Source organism: Engystomops pustulosus, chromosome 6 (genome assembly GCF_040894005.1).
Source record: "Engystomops pustulosus chromosome 6, aEngPut4.maternal, whole genome shotgun sequence".
Classification (NCBI taxonomy): Eukaryota; Metazoa; Chordata; class Amphibia; order Anura; family Leptodactylidae; genus Engystomops; species Engystomops pustulosus.
This window is the reverse complement of record NC_092416.1, coordinates 87,687,308-87,706,098: the sequence shown is the minus strand read 5'-3', so window position 1 is coordinate 87,706,098 and position 18,791 is coordinate 87,687,308. Positions and strand designations below refer to the sequence as shown.

The 18,791-nt window shown below is 39.8% G+C and overlaps 1 protein-coding gene across 1 annotated transcript in view; it reads right to left on the bottom strand.

Annotated features, from left to right (window-relative positions):
* Nucleotides 1-11,509, bottom strand: part of LOC140063953 (potassium voltage-gated channel subfamily A member 7-like) — a 56,972-nt gene extending 45,463 nt beyond the window's left edge. The window contains exon 1 of the mRNA XM_072110274.1: nt 10,449-11,509. Coding sequence (XP_071966375.1) covers nt 10,449-11,036 — 588 coding nt within the window. The 5' untranslated portion in view covers nt 11,037-11,509. The remainder of the gene's footprint in view (nt 1-10,448) is intronic.
* Between the last annotated feature and the right edge of the window lie 7,282 nt (nt 11,510-18,791).

The following is an 18,791-nucleotide window of genomic DNA, read 5'->3' as shown; positions in this document are numbered from 1 at the left end:
GGTTTAATGTAGATAAATGTAAAGTTATGCACTTGGGCCATGGAAACAAAAAGTATAATTATGTTCTAAACGGTCTATTACTTGGTAAAACTGGAGCTGAAAAGGACTTGGGGGTATTAGTGGATGGTAAACTTAATTTTAGTGACCAGAGCCAGGCGGCTGCTGCTAAAGCAAATAAAATTATGGGATGTATCAAGAGAGGAATAGATTCTCATGATAAAGACATCGTTTTGCCCTTATACAAATCCCTGGTCAGACCCCACATGGAATATTGTGTACAGTTTTGGGCACCAGTTTATAGAAAGGATATAGTAGAGCTGGAACGGGTGAAGAGGAGAGCAACCAGGATTATTAGGGGAATGGGGGGATTAGAATACAATGACAGATTACAAAATTTGGGATTATTCAGTTTAGAAAAAAGACGACTGAGGGGAGACCTCATTACAATGTAAAAATACCTGAACAGACAGTATAAGGATCTCTCCAAAGATCTTTTTATACCTAGGCCTGTGACCAGGACAAGGGGGCATCCTCTACACCTAGAGGAGAGGCGATTTTACCATCAACATAGACAGAGGTTCTTTACTGTAAGAGCAGTAAGACTATGGAACTCTCTGCCACGGGAGGTTGTTATGGCGGACTCTATGTATCTGTTCAAGAGAGGCCTGGATGACTTTCTGGAGAGAAAAAATATCACGGGTTATGGGGATAAAACATTTATTTAATTCTTAAAGGTTGAACTTGATGGACTTGCGTCTTTTTTCAGCCTTATATACTATGATACTATGAAGGGTCATTTGATCCATTTACTCCAAATATTGGACCCCATTATTATCATTATATTTAAATCAGCAAATATAGTAGGTGATGACAAAATAACAGACACGGATCCGGGATACCTGCTTAAAGAGAACCTGTCAGCATGAAAAAATGACCTTATAAACCTCTACAAGTATGATGTGTCAAGCAGATCAACACCTTCCAGATCATGTTTCTTTGAAGGCCCAGTGTTATGGCATCATCTAGAAATTCTACTTTGAAGTAAGATGTAATTTGGTTGTATAAGTCAGGAGGAGGGTTTAAGTTCTGAGTTGGGGGGAGCTTGACTTAATTGCTTAACTCTCCGTCTCTGTGACTTTATACAGTCAATTTATTAAGGAGATGATTTTCTGGATGCTGCCACTATACTGGGCCATGAAAGAAACATGATCTGGAAGGTAACCTCAGACTAAGAGAACTAAAAACACCATACTACCCCACCAAAAGACTATAAATTAAATCTGTATATTACATGCCAAGATGTTTCACACAGAACCTGTGTAATAAACAATTCATATCAGGAAAAATAAGAAAAAAACAAGTAGATATAAAAGACACAAAAATACAGAGCAGACCCCCAGAGGAAGCTTAGTAAAACACGTGTCAGAGTTTTGCATATCTTTCTTCTACAGTGGACTGTATTATTGTGACTTGTATATGTACACAATAGACTTGTGCAGAGAAGTATGTGACTTGACAGGGAAGTAAGGGTACCCTTAGTACCCCTTAGTAACTCATACAGGTTTCGATGTTGGTCAATAAGGGGTCTAGACTAGGCTGACAGATTTCTCAGTCAGCACTTTAAACTAAGATAGCACTCATCTACAGTGCTGGAGCTCCTGACCCTCAGCTTCTGAAGACCCCACATAAAGATGCCCCCCAACACACACAAACCCCAACAGGCACGGCTGCATTACTGCTGGCATTTCCAGTGTCTTTCTTTCCCCTTTTACATACTATCTTTATTGAAACTAGAGAGAAAAGGCAGACCTCCAAGCGATTACTCCATGCCTTCTGTCTCCTCCAATCACCTCTTTAGTTTTTCCTTATCATGAGTTATTTGTTGTCAGTACTACCTGTTATCTGCCAATGTCTATATCTCCCAAAAGTTACAATAAAAACACAACATATTAGCTTTTGCCACATCCATAACAATCCATACTATATCTCCTTACTGAATCCGAATAGTGCACACTGTTAAACAAAATTATAAAAAGCACAAAAGGTTATAAAATTTGGTAAAACAAATATACTACTAAAAAGTATAACTTGTCCTGCATATTACAGCTCCATTGGCAGAAATAATGTAAACCTTATGTTTTCAAGAAGATGGCGGTCCAAAAACAAGAGATTTTCCCCAAATGCATATATTATAAAAAATGTTTTAAAAAACTGTATAAATGGGGTATCACCATAATTGTACTGACCCATAAAATAAAGCTAACACATATGTTAGCCCACATATGGGATATTTCTGTAGGTAGAGGGGTTAAAAGCTGTGACGTAACAGTTAGGAGGAAGCAAGAAATCAGTAGGGGTGTGTAATGAGTGCTCGGGGGGAAGGGGTGCGGCGGGCTCACGGCAGTGTGAATTTAGCCTTATACTGCAATTTGTAGCACTAGCCAGGCAGACCCTAAAATACATCAATAAATTCCCCCTCAATAAATCTATGGCATATGGTGGAACAGTCTAGTATTCTGGAAGAAGCATCAAAGTCATACCAAAGATTGGCACATCGGTAAGTAATACAGAGGTGGATCCAATCGCAATGTGGTGCAGCAACCTTAGAGTAGAGTCACCAATATATTTCAGTTCCTTGTGGGTGTCTTTTCCTTACTGGTTTGACTATTATTGACTATTATTTAATGCCATAGCCTTCTTGAAAGCCAGTCATTGATCATCATCTCTTGATGATCCGCAGCAGCCTCTTAGAATATCCATTGCACCATGCGTCCAGATAAATTCTATAATCAGGCACTGGCTATAGGCCCACTGGCCGCCCCTCCACAACACACTTGGCATAGAGGTGGTGTAGTGGGGGGGAGTAAGTCAGAATTCCTGGCCATCCACCAGAATTGCAACTTTTCCATACATCAGAAAACTGGTGTGCAAGTCATGAATAATGTGTATTTAGGCACATCTTGCATTATGGTGATCAAGGCAACTGAATAAGTGCAATTATTTATTCACTTTAGCTGTCTTCAAAGGCATTTGTTCAGATTGGACATATGTAAGCAAATTCTATCCCCCATGCGGTTGTAACCTCCCCATATCAGTAGGCTGGGACTGGATTATAGCACAGTGTATATTAAGAAGTGTGAGTACATCTAGTGCTCTGTTATAGGAGCTATATTTACATATCCCGGAGAACCCCTTAATTATCAAGTTACATGTATCCAGTGTAATTCCCGATGTGGTCATTACGTTGACATTTAACCTCTAATGTCTGTTTTGTTTCACTTCGGTAACTTAAATAGATATAAAATGTATAATGCTTATAAGGCATATCTGCCCTAAATGACAATTTAATTTTTCAAACCCCATTTGTCGTTCTGTAACACATCTTCATTGAGATATTATATAGTGTAAGTAAATATAGTGAGGCACATTTACTTACCCATCCGGGGTTGTTCACCGAAAGTGCATTGTCTGATGTTAATGCACTCTGCTGCGATCCACTAGGATCGTGCGCCCGATATCCTGCATCTGTCGCGACCCCGCTCAGGTCCGCCGGAGTTCACCATCTTCTTCCCGGTGTATGTAAGTGCATAGGATTGCGACACAATATGAATGATAAATCCCGCGCTCAATCCGAATCAGTCGGATCATCCGACGGCACGCACCCCGATACCTGTTGCATGAAAGCCGGCACAATCCCCTGCTAAATACCTGTCACAGCCGTGCAATCCCCAAAAATTCCAAAACTCTGACTAAAGTGCGGTCGCGGAGCCTTTGTGAATAAGTCCCAGTATGTCCTGGTTCCAAATTAGTAAACCCGTGATTAGTTACAACAGACTTTAGGTAACTGAAGACTTCCTATGTAGCTAGTGAGATTCCATAGAAAAGTACATACAATGCCTATGCAGTAAGAAATATTTTACAGCTCTCTGGAAAAGTCATCAGCTAAATGTGAATGACTAAACATGAACTGCAGCTTTAGGGACTTAGTAACAAACAACTGATTTCAAATGTGTTCCAAGTCCAAAATGTCTAACATCTATTTTTCAAGTGATTAGACGCATTAGAATGATGTAATGGGAAAAGGGTGTGGCTTTCCTAAAAAAATCTCGTTTTAATTGCCAACCTAGTATACCAAAAAGTACCAACATTTTTCTGACATATGCTAAGAAACTAAAAGGTATAAAGTTAACCTGGACAGACTTACAACCCATCAGTTATACCATGACTATGACTATGTTTGACTATTTAATCGATTAGTTGCCTGTTGCAAATAACAGGGACACATATTCATTAAGTGCAGCCATTTGCCTTACATTCAAAAAACGCATGCCGTCAGTTCGTGTGCATCTGGCCTAAGACTACATGCACATGAACATTGTTTTCGTCCATGTTCTATCAATTTTTTCAAGTGATGACACACGGACACATTAATTTCAATGGATCCATGCACATGAACCATGTTTTTTTTCTGTGTCAAGGCAGTAGAAAAACTTAAAGGGGTATTCTTGTCTGGGCATTAACATTCAGTTTGATTAATCTGTCATATATAAACATTTCTTCAATTAGATGTTATTAAAAAAAAAATTACCTGGATGAAGATAATTGCTCATAAATGTAGTGGTATAGTCCCTTAGAAACAAGACTGTGTCCCTGGATACAACCACCTCTGCTGGAGGGATTGCACAAAAGAAACAAGAAACAAAAGGTTTTTGTATATGAAATGTCCAGGAGTTACTACATGACGCACATCTCTCCTGTGGTAATGATCCCTGAATTCAGGTGGCCTGGCAGTACTGAATAGTACATGTCTGGCCACCACTGCTAGAGTGTAGGGTGGTCGATTCCAAGGAAGCTATCTGGTTTCTAAGAGACAATATGGCTACACTCATGAGAAATTATCTTCACGCAGTAACATTTTTTTTTAATAACATCCAATTGAAGAAATGTTTACATGTGGCAAATGAATTAAATTAAATGTGAATGCCCAGATGGGAATACCCCTTTAAGTAGCTCCTGAAGCATCTGTGGCTCTGATCTCAAAAATCAGGATGCCACAAGAGTGTCATCAATGCGCCATCTGTAATTGTGGATTGGATGCTAGGTCACACAATAAAATGACCCTCTAAGGGACTGGGACAGGCTAGTGACCTAATTTGCCATTCTGTCGTTTTCTGTGGATCTGCAAAAACTGATAACATGTGGTTGACGCACGTTAAGGGAAAGTGCAAAAAAATATGAGGTAAATGATTGTTGATTGACAATGCAGCCAATCAGTGAGCAGTAATTGGGAATTAATTTAGAAAAAGGAGCTTTTGTTTCAATCCTTGATTAAGTAAAAGGATTGTGTTTACACAACGCACATTTGGCACCAAAACCCGGATTGGATGCTAAATACACAGGCTACAAAGTATAGGGATTAATAATTCCCTTTTATTTGTATATATCACCGATTTTGGCATTGAATATTTATAATACAACTACCTGTAGCTCCCAGAGTTTCCTGGGATAGTAAATAGCTGCTCTTAGCTACAACAAAATAGAAATAAAAATATCTCATCTGTCACTGACTGTCAGTCCCTGTCACAGCCTGTCTGTCAGTCCCTGTCACAGCCTGTCCTTCAGTTCCTGTCACAGCCTGTCTGTCAGTCCCTGTCACAGCCTGTCAGTCCAAATAGGATGGTGCAGATTACTTTAGTGGACATACACAAATGCACACACAAATCCCACTTTATAGATTAGAAACTGACCAATTTGCAGTGTTTAAATAGGTTTTTACTGCATTTACTGTGAATTACCAAAGTTTAGTTAGTTTAGTTGGCTCAGGTGGTGTGCTTTGCTCGGAATTAAATGTTCTGTTACTTTTATTACTTTCAAAAATTGAGTGCTGCCCTCGGGACTTATACAGTCAGTATCAATGTACCTTTTGGCCAGACTTATATTAATAGACAATCTTATTATTATCCTGCTCAAAGATAATGTTATAGTCATGCAACAATTTAATTACTTTAAAATGGCAGAAATCAATGTTTGTCATTGAGTGGCAACACATTCTAGAAGCAGAAGCAGGGGTACACCTACCATGAGGAGAGTTGAGAAACTCACCTCAGCGGCAGTGCCTCCTGGTGAACAGTGGGAGCGGCATCAGGCAGGTCACTTACTGCGGCTCGGCTGTGACGGCCCCAATGGCTCCGTTTCCGCGGCACGCCTCACCCGTCCGCGGCCGGCCTCTCCCGGCTGTAGTATCAGTCCCTGTATGTAGCTATTATATCTTAAGATGGGTGTATATATATATATATATATACACACACATATGCATGACTGTGTATATATATATATATATATATATATATATATATACACTCAGCGGCCACTTTATTAGGTACACCTGTCCAACTGCTCGTTAACACTTAATTTCTAATCAGCCAATCACATGGCGGCAACTCAGTGCATTTAGGCATGTAGACATGGTCAAGACAATCTCCTGCAGTTCAAACCGAGCATCAGTATGGGGAAGAAAGGTGATTTGAGTGCCTTTGAACGTGGCATGGTTGTAGGTGCCAGAAGGGCTGGTCTGAGTATTTCAGAAACTGCTGATCTACTGGGATTTTCACGCACAACCATCTCTAGGGTTTACAGAGAATGGTCCGAAGAAGAAAAAACATCCAGTGAGCGGCAGTTCTGTGGGCGGAAATGCCTTGTTGATGCCAGAGGTCAGAAGAGTATGGGCAGACTGGTTCGAGCTGATAGAAAGGCAACAGTGACTCAAATCGCCACCCGTTACAACCAAGGTAGGCAGAAGAGCATCTCTGAACACACAGTACGTCGAAACTTTGATGCAGATGGACTACAGCAGCAGAAGACCACACCGGGTCAAATTTGGCGTCAAAAACATGAAAGCATGGATCCATCCTGCCTTGTATCAACGGTTCAGGCTGGTGGTGTCATGGTGTGGGGAATATTTTCTTGGCACTCTTTGGGCCCCTTGGTACCAATTGAGCATCGTTGCAACGCCACAGCCTACCTGAGTATTGTTGCTGACCATGTCCATCCCTTTATGACCACAATGTACCCAACATCTGATAGCTACTTTCAGCAGGATAATGCGCCATGTCATAAAGCTGGAATCATCTCAGACTGGTTTCTTGAACATGACAATGAGTTCACTGTACGCAAATGGCCTCCACAGTCACCAGATCTCAATCCAATAGAGCATCTTTGGGATGTGGTGGAACGGGAGATTCGCATCATGGATGTGCAGCTGACAAATCTGCGGCAACTGTGTGATGCCATCATGTCAATATGGACCAAAATCTCTGAGGAATGCTTCCAGCACCTTGTTGAATCTATGCCATGAAGAATTGAGGCAGTTCTGAAGGCAAAAGGGGGTACAACCCGTTACTAGCATGGTGTACCTAATAAAGTGGCTGGTGAGTGGATATATAGCGGCACACTGTATGTATTGTATGGTATTTGGCAGCACGCTGTATGTATTGTATACTATATGGCAGCACGCTGTATGTATTGTATACTATATGGCGGCACGCTGTGTGTATTTTGTAGTACATGGCAGCACGCTGTATTTAATATAAAATACACACAGCGTGCCGCCATATAGTATACAATGCATACAGTCTGTCGCAATATAAGATAAAATACACACAGTGTGGCGCCATATAGTATATAATGCATACAGCATACAGTCATATAGTATATAATACATACAGCATACAGCCATATAGTTTTTAATACATGTAGCATACCGCCATATAATATGTAATACATACAGCATGCTGCCATATAGTATAATATATATAAAGCGTACCGCCATATAGTATATTTAACATGGTTGCACGCTGAATGTATCTTATATTGAATGGCGGCACAGTGTATATATTATATGGTATATGACAGCACGCTGTATGTATTGTATGGTATATGGTGGCACCCTGTATGTATTATATAGTATATGGCGGCACGCTGTATGTATTATATGGCATATGACTGCACGCTCTATGTATTTTATGGCACGGTGTATATATTTTTATGGTATATGGCAGCACACTGTATGTATTTTATGTTATATGGCGGCACACTGTATGTATTTTATGGTATATGGCGGCACGGTGTATATATTTTCATGGCATATGGCAGCACACTGTATGTATTTTATGGTATATGGTGGCACACTGTATGTATTTTATAGTATATGGCGCCACACTGGATCTATTATATATTACATGGAGGACGCGGTATGTATTTTACGATACATGCGGCAAACCGTATTGATTTTATATTATATGGCGGACTGTTGTATGTATTTTGTTCTTTGAGGTAGCTCACTGTGTATATTATATAGTACATGGTGGCACACTATGTATTTCGCATTGCTTTATTTTCATCTTAAACCAATATGATTGGGTCTGGTCCTGACAATCCTTGATATATTACACTTTCTTAATATTTAGGGTGTAAAAAGAAATTCCCATCTCACACATTTATTGTATGTCCTGTGAGACCCACGCTACTGGGAGGTGGCTCCCCACATTCATTTCTATGGAAGCTCCAAAAATAGGTGAGAAGACAGCCTTGCCTATTTTTGGAAGTTCCACTGACATGAATGAAAAAAGCTGCGCATGCGTAGAACCACATCATTTTCAATAACAGCGAGATGGGGTAAAAAAGAATTCCACTTTTGATATAAGTGTGGGTCCCGCACTAATGTACATTTATAACATATCCTGTAGATATTCCATGAATATATGAAATATGAATGCCCCTAAGGCCTATTATTTATAATTATTGTTTCTAGGAACATCCATGTCAGATGATCGCGTATTTTGTGTGACACCTAAAATTATTTTTAGTTTCTTGTCAGCAATGGACCAGTGTAAACAGAATACAGAAGTATCTATGGTAAATTATTGTTACATGACAATGCAGCCAATCAGTCAGCAGTAAATTCATTTTCCTATGAGCTTTTGCGTTCAAACCTTGATGAAGTAAAAGAGTCACATATAGATTTGGCACCAAACCTCAAATTGGATGCTTAACACACAGGCTATAAAATATAAGGATTAATCATTCCCTTTTACTTGAATATATCACTGATTTTTGCATTAAATATTTATTAAAAATATTGAACAAATTTGCAATGTACAAATAGTTCATTACTGCATTTACCATAAATTGTTAATGTTTTACTATGAGGTGGACATGTTCTTGGCTTGGAACAAAAATGTTTTCATTACTTTCAGTTATCAAATAAGAAAGTAGATGACATCACACTTGAAAGATACTTGGAACAGTATCCTACAGTACACCCACAGTCTGTGGAAATCATTTTCTCCATTGCTGACATCTTTCCGTAGCCATTACCTTACTTATTATTACCCTATTTTAATTTTGTTAAATAGAATGGTTATAGCAGTGTATCTTAATACATTACAAAATTAGGAAGTATTTGGAGTGGCATATATAAATAGAAACATCAGTTACTGGCTTAAAAATTATTATTTGTAATATTCATTTAAGATGTTTCCTGCTCATAAAAATTATAAATCTGTAGCCAGTGTTAGTTACATCTTTGCTGGTCCATGGGTCTGGCATAGAAGAAATGAAATTAACCATGCAGATTGCTTGTGTGAAACTCATGAGCTGTGTCAGCAAAATTTTCAGTGTCTATGACATATTAGTTGTCAAGCTGGTTGGGACTGCTACACCTTATTATGGTAGGCATATATTTGAGGGTGAATGCACATGCATGCAGTTTTTTTGTGGAGCTCTTAAATGATTTCTTTTACTTAAGAAAGTTGTTGGTAATGAAAATATAGAATAAAAAAGAATGGTTGGCATGCTTATTTTACATGAGACTTTGGCATAAAAAATGTCATGTGTGAATTTAGCCAAAAGATACAGATTTACAATGCAATAAGCAACTATATTCCCAGTGTTACAAATATTTTCTTCCTTTCACATGAATAACAATTACCAATAATTTTGGAGGACCTATGCATTTTAGAAAATCCTCTTACTTTACAGTGAAGATGTTTACATAACCTTTGATACTGATTTGTAGAGTTCTCCTTGGGTCTATAGGTTGTAACTAATAAAGTGAAAAAACCTTGTTTACTTAAAGTAAGTCATTATTCCTTCAAGGTGACCACAAAATTTGTCATGGAACAACACAACAAGTTATGAGGTTCCTAAACATATTTTACCTTGATTTTAAACAACTTTAAACATCTTTATACTTTCTGCCCAAGCTGCATATGAAATCTTTTGTGAATTCATTGCCTAATCTCAAATTAACCCAATAGCAAATGCATTTTGAAGTAATAATTCCCAATGAAGTAAGCACATATTGTCTATTCTAAGTTTTCATTTTAAATGTACCAGTATTTTTACAAGATCAACTTAATTACAATGAACTGATAACATATAAATCTCACCGGTAAGGACAGATCCCTTTCATCCCGAAACTCAGGTAGTGTTTCTAAGCAGAAGATGACTATAGAAATCAAGATGACCATGACGGAGATAATGGCAATGATACGAGCGGCAGATGAACTGTCTGGGTGTTCAAAGAGGAGCCAAACTTGCTTCATAAACTCACAATCAGGAAGAAGTCTCTCCTCCTCTTTAAGAAATCCTTCATCTTCTCTAAACTTCCTGATCACATCTTCTCCAAGCTGATAAAACATCATCTCCTCCATGAAGACATCTAGGGGCACATTAGTAGGCCTTCTTAGTCGACCCCCTGACTGATAAAAGTATAGTATTGAGTCAAAACATGGGCGGTTCCTGTCAAAAAAATACTCATTCCTTAGCGGATCAAAAAATCGCATTCGTTTTCTTGGGTCTCCCAACAAGGTATCAGGGAACCGACTTAGTGTTCGTATCTGAGTCTCAAACCTCAACCCAGACACATTAATAACCACTCGCTCACAACAGTCTTTCTGTTGGCAAAGTTCATACTTCTTCTCATCAGAGACCACTATGAGGTTTGAGGTCCCAATCACTTCATCTCCGTTCTCCATGACTGAGAACTTATCTGTGCCCTTGAGGAAGTTTCAGTATTGATATTATATCCATAACCTGTTCCAAGAAATTTTTATCTACTTCTTCTATTCTTTTATATGTTTCACATTTTCTTTTCCGTTCTTCACATTGTGCATACTTTCAAAACTTTCTTTCTTCTCAACTTGGAGGAATACGTTTACACATCATGTCCGTCTGACACCAGTTAGTCGAATGTTCCTGAAATCCCCAAGTTTCTTCATAAACTTCCAGTGAAGTTTTCTTCCATTAAATGAAGAGACGCACCAGCCTTCCCTCAGCCTGGTTTCTCTGTTTTGTGATCCTGCCTGCCTAGCTCAGGGGATTAACATTATGTCACATTTGCTCTTGCTGTCTGTATACTTCTTTCCAGACCTTCATACCAATAGCTGAACTTCACTCTGAGCTGTAAACAGATTCACAGAGCTCAAGGTATCAGGTTCTCTCTACTGCATAAGCTAACATTTCCATACAAAATAAAAATACACATCTGCAGCTCCTCCCTTTCAACCTCCCCTTCCTATGCTCATGTCTGGAAACCCACTGAAGGTTGTAGGTCAGCCCTGCACCAAATTCACCACCATTCTGCCTCTTAAAATAATTTTAATATTCTTCTTAGAACAACCCACTATGTTTTCTAAGATTTTCTCATAACAGCTATAATGGGCAAAAAACTAAGCATACTACTTACTCGCCTTACAATTACATATTTGTAGTTGGATTTTGCTTTTAGAATTCCAAATATTCTACATTGATAAATTATAAAATAATTATAAAAATGTGCTGAAAAACCCTAACTCGGCTTATACTCAAGTCAAAGAAAAAAAAACGTACTCACCAGGTCCTCTTCTGTCTTCAGTTCCGGTTCCATCTTCAGGTCCCCAAGGCTGCGTCACACCCACCATGACATCAGCCGCTTGCCAACATCGTAGTTTGTGTGCCGCCCTCACACACTATAATGTCAGCAAGCGGCTGACGTCATGGTGTATGCGAAGGGACTGCGCTGGGAGCTGGTGCCAAAGCTGGAGACAAAAGAGGACCTGGGGGGGGGGGTGTGTCGGAAATGTGAGAACATAGTTTATTTTGGGCTGGGCAGGAAGCTGCTGTCTCTATACAGGGGGGCAAGCACTGGTTATATACTGGGGCGGGCACTGACTATATACTAGGGGACAGGCGCTGGCTATATACTAGGGGGTAGGGGTATGCACTGTCTATATACTGGGGGTAGGTGCTGGCTATATACTGGGGGACAAGGGCTGGCTCTATACTGGGGGGCAGGCACTGGCTATATACAGGGTGGACAGGCGCTGGCTATATATTAGAGGCCAGGGGCAGGCGCTGGCTATATATAGGGGGCAGGCGCTGGCTATATACTGGGGGACAGGGGCTGGCTATATTCTGGAGCAGGCACCGGCTATATACTAGGGGACAGGCGCTGGCTATATATTAGGGGGCAGGCACTAGCTTTATACTGAGAGGGAGGTGCTGGCTATATTTCTGGAACAGGGTCTTGCTATATACTGGGGGAGACACTGGCTATATACAGGGAACTGGCTGGCTATATACTATGGGGCTGCTGGCAATATACTAGGGGGCACTGGCTGGCTATACATTAGGGGTCTGCTGGCAATATACAAGGGCGCTGCTGGCCTTATAGAAGGGGTAGGCACTGGCTATATACAAGGGGGCTGCCGACTATAAACTACAGGGCAGGCCTTGGCTATATACTGGGGGCCTGCTGCCTATATAGTGGGGAGGCTGTGACCAATGCATTTCCCACCCTTGGCTTATACTAGAGTTCCAAGTCGAAATATACACAAAACAAGACAAAATCTAGCTCAAAACACAATCCAGGTTGATTGTAAAAAAGGTTTGATTTTTCTATTTCATTCTTTTAAAATCCATAATAGACAAAACATATAGAACGCACAACCACATCTCTTGGTCTACGCATTTTGGAAAGATGATAAAGGAATCTTTTGGAAAACGCGTAGACCGTGAGCTGTGATTGTGCATTCCCTACCATGGATTTTAAAAGGATGAAATTAAGAAAATCTACACTGTTTTTACGATCAAACTGGATTGTGTTGCGAGCTGTATTTTGTCTAGTTTTGTGTATGAAGTTATAATGATTTTATCAAATTATTGTGATTCCCCTTTGAAAACACGGAACGATAACTACTTTGTGCTGCTCACCCTTTTCTTTCCAAAGCTATGACATTTTCTGTTCTGAAAGTGTTTGACAAAAAATCTTTCTCAGCAGAGGTGTAGAAGGCGGAGACTAATATCTCTCTGTCTATGCCCTCAAAGTGAGGCCAGTTAGCTTGCCCACAGATCTCATGATGGCTTGTGTTCTCTCTAAAAATATTAAATCCATTTAGTTTTCCACATGTTAATCCACTGAACACTGCACATACAGGATGTATACAGTGACTAGCGTGGTAGCCTCCATCTCATGGAGCAGCAGGGAACATGCAAAAAGTGAAAGAAATCATAAATAAACCAGTAACATGAAATATATAGCCTGTGCAATGTGAGCACTAAGGGAAAATAGCTTATCTGCGCAGTGTACAAAGTGTGTACTACAAGGTGGGGAAAGTGAGAGCGAGATGAAGAGAGACATAGAGAAAGTTCTGTAATATCATAGACTGGGATGGAGGGACTGGTAGGGAGCAGGGGAGATCCTATACCTCACTATTCTGTGCAGGAGACATCTGTATCCACAGTCTTGAATACATCCAGCCCTGCTACGTACACAGAAAGAGCTCTGTCACATGACCTCCTCCTCTGTAAGCAGGGAGCAGCAGCCTCTCTCCCTTCCAATGAAACCATCCAGTTAGTAAAGTTTGTTTATACTACAGACTCCAGGGCTGGTTAGCACAGGCAGAGGTAGCAGCACATGCATCTCTGAGGTGATCAAAAGGGTATAGCATGAAAACTGCTGCATATAGGCAACACAGATAATAGGAAAAGTTATTTTACATCCCAAGAGCTATTGATTTGTGGAAAAAATCTTTACAGTTACTCTTTAGGTAATTGCATAAAAGTAATAAATGTTTAATATTTTTACTTTGTATTTTGCTATTTTGAAGTTTTAAATGCCCTTATTTATTATTAGGCTGGCTTCTTGGCACACTCCGATGACATGTCTTTGGTGCTCCGCTGCCCATTAGATTTTTTAGAGTTTACAGTACCATTTTTGTATTGATATGTTATTTTGATAACTTAAAGATAAAAATCTGAATTTATGGTGGGCTTTTTAAATAATTTTTTACGGTGTTCATCAAGCATGTATAATAATGATTTTGTTTTATTGGATGGGTCATTAGTTTTTTGATATTTAAAACTTTTTTTTTCACTTTTTGACTTGTACCAATAGTTTGATTGCTTGTTCATTATAATACCTTGCAATACTGATGGCATCGGCTTGGTGCTGAGTGCGAATGAGTGTTGTTTAATGAGGAAAAATTTAATGACAGAGCCAAGCTCTTTTCGTAAAGACCACTTTTTAATGTGACATTGTATGGTCATTTCACAGTGAAATCACAGTTTAATAAGGCCATACGTTCCGCTAGCGTCGTGTTCATTACGCGACGCTAGCGCACAGGGGGCGAGCCACCGCCCGATCGCATATGCGTTTCCCGGGAAAGAAAATTCTCACATTTCAATCCCCTAGTGATGTTAACACAATAAAGATAAATTTAACCCCCTTACTTTACAAAGTAACTCAATGTTAATGCTGTTTTAGCTCCTACCAATATCTAGGCTGCTCAGTGCAAAATCCCAGGGTAAGTAAATGTGCCCCATTATGATCAATGGTCAATCTAGTTCTGTGGGGTGACAATGTGGTTAGATTATCAGGGTACAAGTGTAAATACACTTTTATCTGACTTATGACATTGTACTAACACACTGACACATAGAGAGATGAGACAGATCACAGATGCATGAGATTACACTAAGGCATGACCTACACAGGCTAACAGACACAGGCTGACAGACAGTGACAGACTTTTACACTGTTACACTGTCAGCTCTGCTACAGCTAACAGATATGTAGCTGCCTCTTCCTCCCCCGGATCACTTATCTCCTTGTAGTTTGTAGTTTCTCTCTGCCCATTATGTGCTGACAGGAAGTGATCAGTTTGAGCTCCGTGCAGGGGGCGGGGCTACAGGCTCAGAGCAGAGAGTCACAGAAATCTCATCTGCAAGATCTCACACTGAATAGGGGCAACTGAATTGTTTACAGCAGGATAGAGACAGGTTGGACTTATATCTGTGAAAGTTTTGTTGCATTTTTGTTAATAACAGTGAACAAGAGAATGTGTTATTTTATTATCCTAAGTACATAAGAAACTTGTCTTCGAGGGAATACCCTTTAAGTAATAATAATAATTCCTTTATTTATATACTGCACACAGATTACGTAACGCTTCAAATCTTAAAGTCATGGAGTGCCTGTATATTTAAAAGAATTTAGTGTTAGCCCAATATCAAAAGTTATCTACTCTTGGTCATACCTTCGAGACCATTTCAACTTCTACTAATGTGTACCCCGACTTCTTATATTTGTTATCCATTGCCTCCTTCCTTTTAAAAATCAAGTTTTAAAATTACGCTAATGAGCCTCAAAGGCTGCTGGGGTGCAGAGCGGCAGATTCACAGTCTGTTATACTTTGCAGGAGCACTACTCCATGTCTGCACATGTATTCATTAAGCGGTTGCCCCACTTTTGTGTTGCAGCTGAATTTCGTCCAACACTTTAGAAAACTGCACACCTGAAGGGGCGTGGTAGTGCTTAGTCGTACTTTGTTAAGCATTTATGTTTAGAGCAAGTAGATTGAAAGTTCACCAACAAATAAAAAGTGCAATGGTGTACATACTTTGCTAAAGCAGCGCCATTTGAGGCCATATAATTGAACAGCATGCACCTCTATTGAATTATCTGGCACAGACTTCACATTAGTGAAGCAAACTGCACTAAGGCCTTATGCAGGTGGTAAACAGCCGGGTGCAGGAAAGCAGAGAACTGTTCACCGCTCCCCTCTCCTTAGAAAGCAGAGCTAACAGATCACAATGCAGTGAGACAAAGAGTGCTCAAAGCATTGTGATCCGGTGCCATAGACCACTGTGATCACTGCCCACTTAACCCCTTAAGGACTTGGCCCTTTTTAGTTTTTCACTTCCATTTTTCACTCCCCACCTTCAAAAATCTATAACTTTTTTATTTTTCCACATAAAGAGCTGTGTGATGGCTTATTTTTTGCGTAATAAATTGCACTTCGAAGTGACTGTATTTAAAATTCCATGCTGTGTACTGAGAAGCGGGAAAAAAATTCCAAATACAGTGAAACTGATGAAAAACCGCATTTGTGACATTTTCTTGTGGGCTTGAATTTTACAGCTTTCACTGTGCGCCCCAAATGACATGTCTACTCTATTCTTTGGGTCGTTGCGATTATGGGGATAACAAATGTGTATAGGTTTTATAATGTTTTCATGCATTTACAAAAATTAAAACCTGCTGTACAATTTTTTATTTTTATTTTGCCATCTTCTGGCGCCAATAACTTTTTCATACTTCAGTGTACGGAGCTGTGGATGGTGTCATTTTTTGCGACTTTTGATGGTGTTTTCATTTCTATCATTTTTAGGCTGTGCAATTTTTTGATCACTTTTTATTGATTTTTTTATACTTTTCAAAATGGCAAAAAAGTGACATTTTCAACTTTGGGCGCTATTTTTCGCTACGGGGTAAAAAGCATGAAAAAACTTTATTATATTTTAATAGGTCGGGCATTTTCAGACGCGGCGATGCCTAATGTGTTTATGATTTTTACTGTTTATTTATATTTATATCAGTTCTAGGGAAAGGGGGTGATTTGAATTTTTAGGTTTTTTTTATTATAATTTTTTTATTTTTACTTTTACTATTTTTCAGACTCCCTAGGGTACTTTAACTCTAGGGTGTTTGCCGGCGGCAATCATCAGGAGAACACCCGCGATCATTGCTAGCACCAATTGTGGGTGTTACCGGTAAGCCTTTGCTGCAATATGCAGCAAAGACTTACCGGCTATGGAGAGGACTCGGCCCGTGAGCCCTCTCCATGCACAGGGACCCGGTGAATGGAAGGGGTTGATGGATGTTTACATGAAGCCTAAGGGTGCCGTTACATGTATGTCTACTGGATCAAAGCGTACGGGGGTGTGCCACGGCCCAATCACATATGTTTCTTTTAAAACCCAGGTTTTTGACTGTTTACCATGAGTTTGGATGCTTTCAACCTGTTTATGTGTTTTTAAACAGACTGACAATACATGCTTCAAAACGGTCCAAAAATGTGACGTGTGGCATCACCCTAAGGCTGCATTCACACTGCTGCAAGGGGTACGTATATACGGCCGATATACGTCCCCCATCGACGGCAATGGGCGCACGGTGCCCTACGGGAGCGGTACGGTGCAGCACCGTACCGGGAAAAAGATAGGACATGTCCTATCTTTTCCTGTATTACGGCGTCATGCGCCAAACATCCCTATGGAGAGGGGTGGTAGTGAGCAGCGCTCACCTCCTCGCGCGCTGCCGTTGCCCGCCGTGCTACGGTATGGCGGGCAACGGCAGTGTGAATGTAGCCTCATGCAGTTTGCAACAGTTTTTAATTATTTAGGCCATTGTGTTGCTCAAGTTCCTGCTTCTTTTGTCACTGTGCAGAATGTGCTGGGTCAAATGCTGGCTAATAATGCCGCAGATATACCTACTTACAATGTCTGTTTGTCTGCAGTTGAGTACAATGCCCAGTAAGAACTTTATTAATGAGTTGTTACATCATGTTCCCTCCACAAGCCTAGTCTAATGCAGCTCACTTGAGCAATTGTGAAGTGATTAACCTAAGCAATACAAAGTATTAACAAAGAATTTCTTCACTGATACATTATAATAGGGCTGATCAATCTAAGCCCCTAGTATAATCACTTTCCTTTTCAATGTATAAATCCACCAGATCTGAACATACATAATACCGTCTGGCAGAACAAAAGATAATGGATATGACACATATTAGCTGAAACAGGAGGGCAATTCTATAGTTGGTGTCAGTAGCATTTACAGTATATTGCAGTATACTCATATGCAAAGCACAGGACACTGAATCATGCCATTATAAAGTTTTTAGTTTAAAATAATACCACTCTTAAGGAATTTGTCATCAAAATTTACACCAATAACCCACTTTCATGAGTCACCCATACCTGCAATGAAAGGCTGCAAAGCTTCTTTCTGTATCAGAAAACAGTGGGATAGATCTTCTTGATCACCCGCTCCCTACTCTGCAAACTGGAGGAGTGACCATCTGCAGCAGGCAATGGTATACTTATGTGCAGTGTCTCCTTTGTGGCGTCGTTTTTCATGTACACAACTACGTCACAGGAGTACCTGGAGTTCTCCGTTATTAACAAGCAGCGTGACTACAGGCATATCTTTATTAGGAGCTTTGGTCTGTACTCAATGTATAATATTAAAGGAAATATACCACCAATCTAAGCCAAGCACATTTACCTTTAGCTGTTCATTATCCTTAAAATCTTGTAATTTCTACAGAAATTGGCTTTTTAATTGAAAAAAATAAGGCAGAATACGGTGGTATATTTCCTTTAAGCCATGGAAAAATCATGAATTCTGTAATTGACTTTTGACATTTTTTTTTGTTCACCATGAAGCCCAAGTAACTTCAGTATCT